We start from the raw sequence: 16,187 nt of genomic DNA, 5'->3' as shown, positions 1-16,187 counted from the left end.
TAAAGGGGTTTGCTCCAAGTCCTCTTCTAAGTGTCCTTTATCTTTAAGAATTCCAATTGTGACTTTCACCATAGAAGTTAATGGTGATACGCGGCTGTGTTTAGACACTGCATAAGTCCCCCGTGGGTCTTCTGTGTCACTATCTTGGGTGGTTCCTGGTGGCCCCAGCAGTTGTAAAGGCTCTAGGCCTTTTATCTATGAAAGTCGTGGTTCTTATACCACTTTCTTAATGTATGGTTCAGTACCATACATTATGGTATGGTATGGTAAAGACCAATTGGTACACAGCCACCATGAAAGCCATAATGTACAACCACAGTTGAAACAACTTGATGGTTTTTATCCGTGTGGCCACTGCAAAGCATGCAAATACAGCAAACGCACTTTATCCTATAAGATCCCTGGACTAGCAACACCCAAAAAGATACAGAAATTCCTGACTTGCACTACACCCTATGCCATATATTGTTTACCATGTCCCTGTGGGATGAGATACATAGGGAGCACCACCCATCCGGTTAAGATCCGCATATTAGAGCACATGCGAGCGATTAACAATGCAGATGCATCCTACCCTGTCGCCAGACACTTCGATGAAGCACATGGACGCAACAGGGATCTGTTGTCTTACATATGCTTAGATAGCGTCCCAGTGAGTATAAGGGGGGGCGATCGGCTACAGAAATTGAGGCGACTAGAGTTGCGTTACATAATAGATTTACAAAGCAAGATGCCAAAGGGCTTAAATGTCCATGAAAAATTGGCGGTGCATTTAGGTTAGAGATGATATGTATGATTTTGTGATGAATTCTCTTCTAGTATGTGTATAAAAATGAATTATAAGGAGTATATATTGTTGACCTAAACTAGCATCAAATGAATGCATATGTAGTATTTACCATGTATGAACGGTAGCCCATCTAGGGCAAGATTGTTAGGAGTCTTAAAATTGGGACTCTGTTTAAGTTAAGCCCATCTATGGGCAAGATCATCAATGGGTTGCTGTTACGGTCGAACCCATTTGACTGTCATATGACAAGCTTTGAGAATTTGAGTGTTGACGTAATATAACGCGTCTTGATCATACATTTACACATAGTAATATGGAGTTGTACTGCGAAAGGAATATCAGTCCACTTTCTATGTTCTTGATGGTAAATCATGTGATGCATAGTTAAATACGAATCAATATGGCGCCAACTGTTGAGCAAATTGACAAAGGCTAAACGCCGAAACACGTCTTTGATGTGCTAGAGGTTTTTTAATAAAACTTTTGGAAAAACCACCCCCGTGAGTGCCGCGCATCTGTACAGGTGAAATCCTGGTGGATATTCGGAGCCGAATATACATATACACATACACATACACATACACATACCTGTGGTTCTCCTGTCATTTGGTCATTCATGCGATTATAGACTGGTAAAATAAGCTGCTTTACATTCCTCCAAGACTTAGCCTGAAGGCTGCCCTCCAGAGCTACCACTAGGATAGTTTTCTATAAAGGTTGTCTTTAAACCTACCATCAATATGGGTCGTTTGGACTGGTGCAAGGTGCCCACTAGAATAGTGGACAGCATATGCCGGGCCAACTTCTCACAATAAGCAGATTCATAGCAGTACAGTCATGGCCAGAATGTCAGCGGGAATGTTCCTGCCGCTGTCTAGGGCCCCTTTCTGAAACTTAAAACCTTACTCAGCTTTGTACTGTGTATAACTTATAGTTTAACATCATAACTCAATAAGTTGCTACTAATCATCATTGCTTAAGAGACTTGGATAAAATATGGATAGTATTCAGCGTTTGATCCAATGGGAGGTGGTGCTTGGAGAGGATAGGGCCATGGTGAGAAGGGCGGGACTTTTGGGTGCCCAATACCTGAGCAGTAACATCTACTCTACTCAACCCTTTGGAGCTGCTAAACCAACAATGAATTACATTAGTGCATAGGCACCACACACAAGCTGGAAGTGTACTGTGCGCATGGGTATTAAGCTTGCGTTTGTTTTCCTCATGGGATAATGTATTAACATCGAATGCCCATTTCAGGTATGTTGATACTGCAGGACACAGAGGCACCCTGTAAGATGGCATGTCTCGATAGAGCGGGAGTCGCAACAAAGCTCACCACAGCTGAACCATCTGCAGCATCCCTGCCAGTCTGTGAGACTAAAGGACCTTGCAGCACCAAGTGTACCAACGGTGCTGGGTGCCAGCTATGATAGAAAAGAATGTTCAAAATCATGGTCTCAAGAAGGAATGTTATGTACGGCACTTCAAGAAGGGCTGAGGAATAAGAGCTCCTCCAACCACTGCATGAGGTCCCATGGGTGATGTAAGGAGGACGCACCCAGACAGACACTGCGCGGGAATACGGATCAGAATCCACGTGTGGTGGCTGCAGTGTGTGTGCTCTTACCCCACGTGAACATACCTCTCTCCTCCTCCCAAAGGGAAACCACACAGATATCTTTTGCCATACATGCCTTAACCCCTTGGCCGCGGCGGTGATTCCGTTGCCGCGCTGGGGGAACCACTCCGTCACGAGCCATGGGCGCGCCGTGCTTGTGACAGAGTGGTTCCGTCACAGCCCCGCCCGCTCAATAGAATGCCCGCGCAGGTGCAGAATTCCTGCAGCGTGGGCAGGGCGGCCGCACCGTGACGGAACCACAGTGCGTCCGTCGTTCGTGACTGAGTGGTTCCGTCACGAGCACGGAAGAGGTTAACAACGCATATTTCATTTTAAAGGCTTGCGCAGTAAAGGCATATGCGTGGTTAAGACTTGCGTGGTTAAGACCTTGTGAAACCAGCATGTGTGGTAATTGCATGTGTGGTTTAGTCACCCAACCCCTTTCAAAGACCACAGCAGAAACCTCACATCACAAAACCATCTTCCAGAAGCAATTGAAACTCATTTGTTCAACTTGTAGGGTGATTGGCGTCTCTTTTGTCTTGTTGCCTTAGCGTGGGGACACTTTTATAGTAGCTGTGCGCTTTAGAAATATATCCATTCATTCATACATCCAACTTTAGTCACAATCACAGAAGCGCAAGAGACTACAGACACTTAACACGCACAGTGATCAGTAGACAAAAAAAGGCATTGATCTTGTTCTCAGATCAGAAAGCTCCCCGAACTAAAGACTGGGAAAATGACGTGATCAGGCTGGTAGACACCACCAGTGCAGCCCCCGCGGGCATGGAGGAAGGCAAACAAGGAACCTGCCTCTATGCCCATACTGTGGCTTGGCACTCCATCACCCAGAGCTCCCTCTCTATGGTCTTTTGCTCCATACTAATGGCACGTTTAGCCAGCTGATCACCATAGAGAGAGGGAGAGAAGAGAGAAGAGAGACACCACCCTGGCCAGCAGGACCCGCTCTCTGCGGACTGAACCCAGGGGTGTCCGTCCGCTCCCTCCAGCATTGCTAAGGGACTACGCATGAATACTGCAGACAGTTTGTGTGAAACGCCGCCTCTTTAGATTGAGAATACTAATCATGTTTATTTATGCTAATGTTAAAAAAAACCGGGTTAAAATGACTAATTCAGCACATTCCATTTAAAACCGGTAAACATGGGTGTAACGAAGGAGAACAGGTTTTGAAAAATAAATAATTAATATTAAAAGCGGATGGCTCCTTTAGGCGTCACTTCCAACCCCCAAAAGGACTAACCTGGCAGGAAAAGAAATTGAGAACAGAACTGACCATGGGAGCCTTTGAAGAGCAGCCTTAGGTCATGACATACAGCAAGGTGCACTGAAGAGCAGGTGGACGCAGGACATGTGCAACACCACAGCAAGGTGCACTGAAGAGCAGGTGGACGCAGGGCATGTGCAACACCACACCAAGGTGCACTGAAGAGCAGGTGGACGCAGGGCATGTGCAACACCACCGATCTCCCTCCAGGAAACAAAAACAAGAATGTATTTGTCACTAGTATAATCCTTTAGCATTAGAGGAACATTCCTCGTCCTGGACGAGCTGTGTGAGGTGATCGAAGATTCTTCACACCCACCAGCTTCAGCGTTCTCCTAACATCTCCAGCTCCCATGGAAACCGCTTCATCAGCAGTGACCGTGCCCATTACTCAGCTGAAGGTTCACCTTTCAACACAAGTTTAAAAGGTCTTAACATTTTGACTCACTCTTTTGCACCAAATCAGGCATTTTAATCTTGACTGGATCATCCATGTCAAGACAGGAATCTCGTGTGCTTTCTTGGGTCCTCTACAAGATGCATGGAAGGGGGGATGGGTCCCACCAGAGACACCCTGGTAGGAGAACACTGTCCAGATTATTGCAGAGGGGGCAGGCAGCAACCAGGAAATGATAGCAAACACCAGAGTACTCAGGAGTGCAGCCTCTTGGTTGGTCTACCTCGCATGTATCGTGACGCGACGGATTGGTCCCGGGTTTGCCTTTAGGACTCCCTGCAGATACCAAGCTACATTTTGCTGCTTTGGTTATGCTTGCATCGGAGTCATCTGGAAGAGGTTGACTTCGGTACCGAGAGAGCTAGGATTAACTACATCGAATCGCAGCCAACCTCATGCTAGTCATCACAAGTGACTAGTCTTACTTGAACAAACAATACTAAAGTGGGGTTAGGGTAACTCAACATCCTGATGTTCCAGATTCAGGGAATCAGCATTCTATATAAACTAGTAAGAAGTGGGAGGTTGGAGTGAATGAACAGGATAGGTCCATCAGTGCAGGCTTTTGTTTTGCTGCAAGGAGGGCACGCCATCGTCATGGTTCTTTCTGGCCAGGCATAAGGAGCTTCCAGATCTCAGCTACCGGTGTCTTCGCAGTGGACCCTATGCATGAGCTGTGCAGCTGGCTGGATGTTGAGCGCTCTGAACTGCAGTGCTGGGGCCTTTCTAACCTCTGACATCCTCTTACTGGAGTTTGATCATCAAACTCCATCATTAGGTCTCCTTTGGCCAAGTACGACGCTGTTGCACCCCTGCGCCTTCAGGGTGGTCTTTATATGGATCCAGCAGCATTCTCTCAGAAGATTCAATGGCCACAATCAAAGTGTTATAGGAACCTTGGGTGAGGGTACCTACCTTTGAGGGGCTTCTGCTTGCCAGCCACTGACCACTGAGCCCTTTGCCCCTTCAAAGGAAGGATCTTCCTTCGATCCGGCCAGCCCAGCCAAAGCCCCCGCTTGACCCTCTGACTGAGGACAGAGTCACATTCCTTATACTGAAGCCCTTCTCTTCCTGGGCGAAGGTGGGTGACTTGGCAGCCACTTTGGGGGGGTGGGGGGAAGAAAGATGGGTTCCCACTCCACATTCTAAAGATACGTTTTCCACCGATGCCTTTTTCCCAATAATATAGACCAGGCTTCTCCAGACAGTAGCTTGTGACCTGTCGCTCGCTCTCCAGCTACCTGTAAGAGGCTCTCCTGCGTGAAGTCCAGTTTACTAGATTTAAAGGTTCTGCTTGGCTGAATTAATATGTATGTACCAAATTGAAACATGTCCACCTGAGACGAAACTGTGAGCAGCAGACTTCATAAGTTTGTGTTTGGAGAAAAATGGTTGAATTTCCAAAAACCATTTAAAGCCGACATTTAAGTGAAAAATCACGTGGCATTGGGGAGACTGGTTACTATTACCTTGCAGCCAAGGGAATTGCAGCGATGGCAGCTATATGTTACCCATGTAAAGGCATGCTAAATTGACAAAAGGCTTTTTTCTCTTTTTACAATGCTTCTGGCAACCCTGCCTGAAGCACTGAGGTGACCACCAATGTAATCCTGACCGATGAGGTCATTATTCCAACACTAATAATATTAATAGCTTGGGATGAGTTTCATTTACCGTAAGTAGCTCTTATTACAGAAAATGTTGGAGGCCCCCCCGATAGGATGTTGGATTAGTCCATGGATTGAGTGGTCTTTCTTTGGTCACTCGAATCAGACAAAAGCAATCCACTTACGTAAATCTTTATGGGCATGGTCAGAGAAGGGGAAGAAGAGGTAATGCTAGATAGTGAGTACCTGCGCATCTATACTCCATTTAAAGCATCGGAAACATCCATACATGAAAAGGAAAGTGAAATCAGGTTTGCACAATAACGCAGAGGAGGGGTGAAGCAACAAGTCTCACCCACGTTGCGGGGAGTTTCCTGGGTTGACACACTTCCGCTGCCATGGAGGTAGGAGTGTTTACTTCTCAAAAACATTCCTTTCTGCTGATCCACTAACCCAGATCTCTTTCAAGCCACACGCTAGTTCAACTCATAGACCACAGAAGGCTCTACACTTCTGCGCCTTGTGTGCATTTTCTTTCTTTGTGAGAGTGCAGAACCTTGTGCGACATCTCCAAGGCTTTCACATAGGACTCTACACTTCCGCACCCTGTGCGAGTTTTCTTTCTTTGTTGACCGTGGTAGCGGGCAGGAAATGGGAGTACCTCCTTACGGCCATCTCCGTCTCTCCTCTGTCGCTGCTTACTGATGAGTCCTGGAGGTACACAGGCTCCCCTAAGTCAAGCACAATGCTGCACTGCAGTGTTGCGATTGGTCTGAGCACCCCGGTTCGGCGCTCAGACGGGGACAGGAAGCCTGTGCATGTTCCCCAACAGGCTCGGTATTATAGTCCGGTGGGGACCATGCAAAGTGTACAAGACTCTTGAGCCGGGCCAAGACAACTGGCCAAACCGTCATGTGCACTTAGAGTGGACATGAACCACTCCTTCCAGGATCTGACACCAGCCCTGCCCTGCTCTAACCCTGCCCCGTAGAGAAGAAAAATAAAATGATATTAAAAAAGTTTACATTTTCTTTCTTCCGGCGCTTAGAGCATTGGTCGATGTTCCTCCGCCTTAGCGGAGAAGCTGCCCCTGTATTGTTGAGTGCACAACCGTAGGCCATATCTCCACATCTTTCACATAGGACTCTACACTTCTACATCATGTGTGCGTTTCCTTTCTTTGGCGAGTGCAAACTTAGCGCCACATTTCCAAAGCACACCCATTATTAATTCACATGTGTACAGCACATAATATTTTACAGAAGGTTGGCCAAAGTACTCATCACCTGTAAAATGCGTATGTGGGGTAAACATCTGATGGGCTGAAGAGATAGCCTGTTTTTTCGTCAATAAAGTCCAAAGGGATCTAGAACTCTTTTAAATGTGGCGGGTCTGTTCTGACTGTCCACCAAGCCTTAGACTCACCGGAACCTCCCTACTCACTTCATGCCCTCCCTCCTCTCTCACAGGCCAATATGGATCTTCTGGCTGTAAAAGTTAAGTCTGGGTCTCCGGAAGATCCCGTTAAGCCAGAAATGTTTAAATCATTCCAGGATCCTATCCTCTTGGAGGGTCGGGAACTGATTAATAGATCTCTTCAGTCAGCCATCATCCCTAAATCGTGGAAACACGCTAAGGTTGTCCCTCTATTGAAGAAGCCCACCTTGGACCCTTCCAGGCCTGAAAGCTTTAGACCCATCTCCCAGTTACCTTACCTGGCCAAGGTGGCAGAAGCGCATGTTAATGCCACTCTGACCAACTACTTGGAGAGCAACGGGATTCTGGATGATTCGCAAAACAGATTCTGGCCTAACCACAGCACGGAATCCGCCCTGTTGTCTGTCACGGAACAACTGAGGGCGACACAAGATCTGGGTGGCACATCGGCTCTAGTCCTGATGGATTTGAGTGCGGAGTTCGACACGGTCTCCCATGAGATCCTACTTAGAAGACTCAGAGATCGGAGTCCGTGATGGAGCCCTGGATTGGTTTGCGTCTTTTCTATCGGACCGTTCCTACCAGGTCCATGCTCCGCCGTACTCATCCAGCAGACTTCCGCTGTGCTGTGGTGTCCCGCAAGGGTTGGCTCTCAGCCCCACGTTGTTTAACGTGTACGTCCGCCCTCTAGCTGTGCTGGCTAGAGAACGTAAGATCAAATTAATTTCATACGCAGACGATACGCAACTCATTTTCTCCTTCTCCAATAACACCGATGTGGACCGAGCCAAATTTCAAGAAGATATTCTGGCCATTTCAAGCTGGATGACCATGAATTGCCTGCAGTTAAATTCATCAAAAACTGAGGTACTTCTGATTGGCAAAGATACACACAAGTGGGATGACCACTGGTGGCCCCCTACGTTAGGTCCACCTCCCATCCCTAAGAAGAAGTAAAAAATATTTATTTTTTTAACTTTATTTTTGGAATTTTCTTGCGTTCTTACATCATGAATTAGTGCATGTTAGGTACACATACAATCGATTTGTCTTCTAGCATGTATACCACCCAGTCCCCTGTGCAACAGTTCTCCATATAGTGTCACTGTATCATCGTAGGTAGTCTCACCCAGTTGGTAGAAGGGTTCACATTTTCTTGCAAGGCCGACAATACTAACACATCCCTACATAAAAAAAACTATCTCCTCGAAACATTACCCCAAAGGTGTCATTCCCGCCCCACAATGCCAGATATAATGACATCCTTAAAGTAAATATCCAATGCATGTACATAGTATAAATCGGTAACAGATCCTGAAACAATAAGGGACACGGTATGCATTCAGTAGTTCATGTTTACAGTCTATGCGCCAGTCAGTTGGCAGCTACCATATTGCACATAACAGAAAAAAAAAAACACGGGGACTCTAGGAGGTCACTCCTCCTCAGTGTCGTTATTCCCCTCCAATAAATAACATTGCAATGGGGACCATATATCCGTGGGTCTGGAAGCGATAGGTAATAATTCAGAATACGTGTGGAACTGCACTTGACAATAAGTAAGGTCCCGCAGCCAGTCCTTAAATTTAGGGGCCCTGCCCCTACCCCATCTACATGCAACTCTTCTTTTAGCTACTAAGAGGGCTAATGCAACAAATTTGGGGTGTACCGCCTGCACGGGCTCCACATACCCCAGAACCGCCAGAACAGGGGATGGGTCTAGCAATGTATGTACCATTTTGGACAGTGCCGTAAAGACCTGTTGCCAGTACAGCTGTACTACTTCACAATCCCATGCCAGATGTAAAAAAATCAGCCCCGGGGGCGCCACACCGTTCACAATTGTCAGTGGCGCGAACAGAAGAAGTAAAAAACTTGGGCGTGATTGTGGATAACTCACTTGCTCTAGAGTCCCATGCAAAAAGAGTTGCTGGTACGTGTTATGGTCGCCTACGGTCTCTTAAACCCATATTGGTGTTTTTTTTTTAACCACCTGTGCGCCAGACAATTGTCCAAGCCCTTGTTCTATCGCATATAGTCTACTGTAATGGCTTAATGCTCGGCTCCAACTTGACAGCTATCAACAGACTCCAAAGGGCCCAAAATGCTGCCGCTCACATTCTGTTTGCTCTACTAAAACACTGTCACACGTCCCAAATTCTGCGGCGTTTACACTGGCTACCGGTGAAACAACGCATCCACTTCAAGACCCTTTGTCCAATGCACAAAATTCTGCATTGCTCTGGTCCCCAAATCTTGCGAGGTCTGTGTTCCTTCTATGTTTCTACACGTGCTCTCCGCTCGGCGGACCTTTACCTTGCCTGTACAATCAAAATTCGGAGGAGCAGAGCTGGAGGACGTTCTTTCAGGTATTTAGCCCCGAAATTGTGGAACTCTATGCCCTCTGAAGTGCGTCCCACAAAGAACTACCTGTCCTTCAGGAAACAAATTAAAACCTGGTTGTTCCCCTCTACCTAGGGTATCTACAGGCGCTACACATCACTCTTACGTGCTAGGTTGCCTTGCCCTCAGGCATGTCTGCAAACGCTGGGACGCCCCGTCGCTGGGGTAGCCATGCGCTACATAAGCTAAAGTAACATAACATAACATGGGCGGTGCACACCTCCCTAAAATGAATATTGCTGGTACAAACCTCCCTGAGAGTAACGTTGACACATCTCCCTGAAACGTGGAGATTGGCTCAAATCTTCCTGAGGTTCAGTCAAAGTCTATAAAGTAATCAACATCCTATCGGATCTCGGATTTAGCTGTGGACGGTTTAGAAAGAGGTGATGTACTGCACTGGTGATCACAATAGTGCATGGGATAAACACAAAACCCAATATGAATAACTCAAGATAAGAAGGTCACTTGTGATGTGTTCCACTGGTTACCATCCCTCAGAACAGGCTGCATAGACCAGCACCCCACCTCACCCATTGCACTTTTTTTTTTATAAATGATGTCTTTGCGGAAGAGGTGTGGCGCCGCGGCTAGGGTGATTGACTCCGGAATCTGGGGATCACGGTTCGATCCCCGGCACCGGCGGCAGATTAGCCCAGCACCATGTGACTCTAGGCAATAGCTTGCTTAATCTTCCCGACTGCCCCCAGCGCCTAGAGGCCCTTACGGGTGATTGTGCGCTTTACAAATGTGGATTATTATTATGCAGCACTCTCTCCCATCCAATAAAAGCCCTGTGCTTCTGATTGGACTCAGAGCCACACATCACCCAGCACAGACAAATATCCCAGACATGGCATAGGCTAACAGATGTCCAACACTGATGCAATGTGCCAGGTTTCATCCACATTGGAAACACTATGCCAAATCTTCCTCACAGAGGTAGTGATAATAAACCTTGTGCAGTGTGCTGCATCTCCAGCCAAGTAAAGACATCCCCCTCTTCCAACTATCAGGTGTTAAAAATATTGTGTATTTGGTCTAGAAAGGCTAGTCACACAGCTGCGTTTCCGAATATAAATTGTATGCACAATAGTTACAAAGAATATTATTACGTCCAGTGCAGTTTCTTACTTAACGGGTATCTATTCATGTAAAAGGACGGGGGTCGGGTGATGGGGTCGAGGACTTAGAAAAGGTAACATGACGGGATCCCACACTGCCCTGCAAGGCATTATACAGAAATGGAAAGGGAGAAGAAAACTCTTCAGTAGCATAGCTTCAAAGTGACATCTTACAGCTTGTAACACCTTTAAATAATCTTTCCTCATAATCAGGGCTACTGGAATTGTGAGATTCTTGGCCTTGGCAATTTTCCCATAATTATGGATTTGCACATTCGTCACATCATCCAGACAAACGAAAGGGAAGTGAAGTCAGCATGTGCTGTTCAATTAGGAGACAGTGGTACAAAAGAGGGCGGTGATGGACCATCTGAACCAATCAAACACTCACCCCCAGTCAACTGATCCGGGTTTAATCCATCACCATTCTTTAGTTCACTCAGCCACCCCAGTTCAGACATGGCCATATGCAAATCAGTCTGACCCTGTGCCTCATGGGAACAGTCCAGCCCGAACTGCCAAGCCATGCCTTCCCTGGACCGGAAACAAGCTTCAGAGGACCGGTTTCTGGCATTTCAGCCGTCTTCAGCCCGGCTTGCTTGAATCCAGTGGCAGAGTGAGCAAGGGACTCACATCTGAGCATACCCTGCCAACTCAATTAGGAGACAGCAAATAAGGGGGACAATGAAGCCGACAAATGGCAAGCAATAGGCGGGCTCGAAGCTCTTGTACACAAAATCTTTAGCTAGCGACAGTGCATGCTCACCATTGTTTCCTCGGAGAGACCCCCCTCAACAAATTTCTCCTACGGCTGAAAAAAGGTTAAAATAGAAATTAATCATGACCATCCTCTGTTGTCGTGATCTTAAGTGGTGACCTCAATACTTAAGCGGCTGGAGAAATCTTGTGTGATGGTCAAACAAGGACCTTCAACGAGGAGGGGTACACTATCCAGCCTGGCTTTTGAAATCAGAATGAGACGTTCATTTGTGGACTTTTCTCCACCACTTGCTGCACAGGGGCAGCTCCTCGATTTGAGCAGCAAAGCGTCGTCCCACAAGCCCCAGAGCTGAAAAATAAAACAGTAATAAAGTTTATTACTGTTTTATTTTTCAGCAAACTGTTCTGAACTGGTTGGGGGAGAGGGGGGTCAGCTCTTCCGAGCGGCAGCAGGGAGATGTGCATGTCTTTGGCCTGCCAATTTGGGACAGGCATACACACATTTCAAGGTTCTCTAATCCAGCTGTCTGAGCAGGGCCGGACTGGCCGTAGCGGGCACCGGGCATTTCCCCGGTGGGCTGTCAGGTTTGGGGGCAGGTTTTGAGACCCTGGGGCCGATTTTGTTACAGGGTTGTTTTTTGCAGCATAGATGCAATATCGACCGCTGTAACGAAAACGGCCCTGGCAAACAGCTGGGGGGCAGCCCCAACCCCACGGGGGGCTGGCCGAGCACTTTGCCAGGGCTGGTTTTGGTTCCCAGTCCGGCCCTGTGTCTCAGACAGCTGGGTTAGAGAAAGTGCAGGCCTCCAGAGCTCTTAGGAGCGCTGGGAGAGCCTGCTCGATCCAATCCGGAGCCGCTTTTATGCTGTGAAAGCAGCGCCAGTTTCCTGCATCAGGAGATTCCTGGAAGACACCCAAGAGAGGAGGATGTCTCCCTATGAAGGGAAGTGAATTCATTTTTTTTTTTCTTGTACCCCCAAAGCCTCACCACGTTTGGACAAGCCAGCCGCCACTGTTGCTACATTCTTATTATCGGATGCTAAACAGCACTGATGAAGTGGGCGAAAAAAAATGGAGTCTCTAGGGGGCTCATTTGGAAATGGATTATGAAGGAGGCTTTCATTTATTTTCCACTCTTGGCATCAAGCATCATCTTGACAACGATCACATCCCTCAAATAATAACCATGAATTATTACATGTGCAATGATGCGATTTCAAAATGTACTCATGTGGAACCACCAAAAGTAGCTTATAAAAAAAACGTCTAAGTGCGTTCATTAATTTCAAGCATACTTTAAAACCCTGATCTGATTACAAACCTTTCAACCTCCATGTCTGAAGTAGTTATTCACTTAGAGCGCTGCTGTACCTTATTTTTGGGTCCTTTCAACTCACTCGTGCAAGGCTGAGCACCATGACCTGGAAACCTTTGATCAACAGTCAGCGGGTAAAGTGATCATTTTTGTCTAGATTTAGGGCTCAAAAGTAAGTCAGACAAGAAAGTAGAGATTGCATATGTGAGATTGTGAAAGGGTGCATGTCAGGCAATGAAAACTTGAATCAAAGGATAGACAACAACAAAAATAAGGAACTGTGAAAAGATGATCTGTGATTATAAAAATGAAAGACATTAAAGCTTTTTTGAGAATGGGAGAGGGAAAGGGGCACCACTACAGCTAATCAGAAAATGGGAGATGGTCCCTCCTCCTCTCTCACAGGATAAAACAGAGCCAGCTTTCCGAAAGAAGCTAAAAACGTAACTTTATTGATCTGTATTGTACCTTGGGATTCATCTGATCAGATCTTTGGGAGTGAAACCGTAGTGCTGGGACACTGCTGTCGAAGTAACCATGCGCTTTATAAGTCACTATTATTCTGCGAAGTGGAACACAGATCACAGCTATTTGAAGAAACTCTGGTGACAAAGGAAGGACAGGTCAGCGGGTTAGTCCACTAATGTAACACCGAATAGGTAAATGGAAATAATTTGCCCATTGAAAGCCTCCAAATGGAGCTTTCCCAATGAAGGGCAACGATGGTTCTGAAGCAGTAACTATGATGGCGAGCATCCAAACACGGGCAACAAAAACTGTCTCAATGGGCGCCACCAGCGCTAAAACCGGCTCTGTCCTTAATTGGTGGGGGGAAGGGGGGTCCTATTCTGCTGACTCAACGTCGACTCTCAAACTAGTCCAATCCCTATAAAGTGAACAGCAACACAGTCGCTCCTGGGGCGAGCAAATGACTAGACTAAGCATGTTTCAGAGACATCACTGGCCCGGTCTCACTGGTCCTGTCCAGGACGCTGATTTACCGAAAAAGTGCCTGCTGGGAGATGTAGTCTTTGTTATCTTCAATAAATCCATTTAACAAGAAATGCTCTCAAGAGCTATGAATGAAAGGCCGGAACTGCACTAAAGGTGCACAGGTGACACTGGACATTTGGCCGTTCCAAACACCCAGCCCCACTGGGCAGAGGGGCATGTGTAGTGCGTGGGCTTGGGGGTGACTTACCTCCGACTTGAATGTCACGGTTCCTGCCATGAGTGGCGTCCTCAGAGGCTTCCTTCCTCCTCCGGCCGGTAGGAAAGGGGCGCTCCTGCCCTCAGCACCCTGACGGGGAGTCACCGCCTGCCAACGACCCTGCGACCTCCTCCCTCTTTCTAACTTAAGCTCGTCCTCCTCGGGGTCACTCACCCCTCTCCCGCTGTGTGAAGAAACTCAGGGGTTCCCCCTCCTCTGGCCTGAAACCCCCGGAGGGCCTTTCGCGCCCCGCTGGCCTCAGTGGTTCAATCTTCCCTCCACCCGCCGGCAGCGCTTAGCGCACCAGAGACCGCCTCTCCCCGCTAGCTTCCGAGTGACTCCCCGCTCTGCTCAACGCCCCAGGTGAGTTCCTTCTCCGAGTACCACCAGTATCACTTCCGGCCTCTGACGGAGTTCTCGTCTATCTCTCCCTCCCCCTCAAGTGTCTCTTTCAGGTGAGGTTGGTGGTCAGACAGGTTTTCCCGATTTCACATTTTTGTCCCTTAAAGGCACAGCGCCATTCTCAAAGGCTGATTATCCTGCGTGTGAGGAGCACGCCCGTCAGGTTGCGGGAATGAGACCTGCCCCGGGGCACCCGCGTCCACACCATCACCTCTGTCACACCCTCAAACCAGGGCTACGGGAACCATGCGATTTGGGCGTATTTTCCTTATTTGTCAGATAAATCATCAGCTGCATAATATGCAGATTTTAACAAACACATTATTTGTAGCTCAAATGGTTCGAAAAGGACAAAAAAAAACAGGGGCCACGTTTTGCTACCCGGGAGGGTGGAGGGTAGTAGGAGGGGGGAGGAGGGGGGTCCTTTGCAAAGGTTGACTGGTCACCGGAATGAATGAATGTATGTGCATACGTTAATTAAAACCATTGCATTACAGTAACAAGCATTGGCATAGCCAATAGGTCTCGCCTTTGGGACCTTATAAGTGTTTAGCCATGCAATAGTTGATGTTGCACCAAGGATATTGTGTTGCATAATTAAATACTTATAAGGTCCCAAGGGCGAGACCTATTGGCTATGCCAATGCTTGTTTGCACTAGGAGGAGGTGTACCAGCTGGGTGTGAACAATGATTGGGTAGCGTTTTGCAAATGCATAGGTACAACTTTGTGACTGTTCACACCTTTCCAATGACAACCTCTGTCCACCCCTGAAATATAACCATGTTTCCTCCCCTAAATTGGCAGATTTCCAGTGATTTTAAATTCTGTCAGACAGACTTGTATTCTGTAATTTGAAATAAAACATTTACAATCTCTGGACTACGTTTTCAGAGCCATTTGCACATCTTATTTGAACTCAAGTACCACACGGCCAGTTTTAGACGTCTAAATCCCATCTTTGGGCTCACAAAATGTGGAGGTACAATTGTGAGAAGATGTACTCACACATATCTGTATGTGTGAGTTTTTCTACTTCCAGGGCCTGTTAGTGGGCATTCTAGCCCACCCATGCACTGGGATGTTTTCAACTATCGACAAACTTGCATGGTAGAGGTATTTCAACCTGGTGCACAGTCGGATCGCTAGTTACAGCAGGAGTAAATCCGTGTGCAGAGTGGGAATGTGGAAGAAACACCCTCCAAATTGGTAGGGATATAGGAGAAGGAGATTCTCTATGGGCAAAACTATTTCTCTAAGGAGAACATATTTTAAAAAATAATTTTTGCAAGAAATGTGTGCATGCATAATTGAACACAATGTACATTCGCACATGCAAACATGCTTTCTCATGTGAATGACTTGAAATTCGCCAAATAATCCTACTCATTGAAACAGCTTTGCTGGAGTACTTCTGGAATTCACCATGATTTCCTAAAAAAATGAAATATCAGATGTAGGTGTAAAACTATCACAGCGTATTTTCAACTGTATATTAAGAATCAGGCAATTTGACTGCATGTTTGTGCAAGGAAGTTGTACTTAGGCGCCCAACATTTGTGTGAATCTGACCGATCATGTGCCACAGGAGTAGAAAAAGTGTCTGCCATGATGTGCCTCACGAGGACCTTCTACACATGTTGTGGAGGTGCACAGATCCCTTGTCATAAAGTGATTCATAACACATGTACATTAAATTGGATATAAATGGCTAGCAGCCACATGGCATGATGTTAAATGCCTTTGATAGCTGATACATTAAATATCAATCTTAACAGATAGTAAGTGATGTAAAACTGGCACATTATTCT

At 46.8% G+C, this 16,187-nt stretch overlaps 1 protein-coding gene across 1 annotated transcript in view; it reads right to left on the bottom strand.

The window, feature by feature from the left end:
- The window catches only part of LOC144770678 (suppressor of tumorigenicity 14 protein homolog), a 111,322-nt gene extending 96,736 nt beyond the window's left edge, over positions 1 to 14,586 (bottom strand). Inside the window, exon 1 of the mRNA XM_078655394.1 lies at positions 13,967 to 14,586. Within this exon, the coding sequence (XP_078511520.1) occupies positions 13,967 to 13,996 (30 nt within the window). The 5' untranslated portion in view covers positions 13,997 to 14,586. The remainder of the gene's footprint in view (positions 1 to 13,966) is intronic.
- Between the last annotated feature and the right edge of the window lie 1,601 nt (positions 14,587 to 16,187).

This window comes from Lissotriton helveticus, chromosome 7, assembly GCF_964261635.1.
Source record: "Lissotriton helveticus chromosome 7, aLisHel1.1, whole genome shotgun sequence".
Taxonomy (NCBI): Eukaryota; Metazoa; Chordata; class Amphibia; order Caudata; family Salamandridae; genus Lissotriton; species Lissotriton helveticus.
The sequence above is the reverse complement of the archived record's forward strand: the minus strand, read 5'-3'. Positions and strand labels throughout refer to the sequence as shown.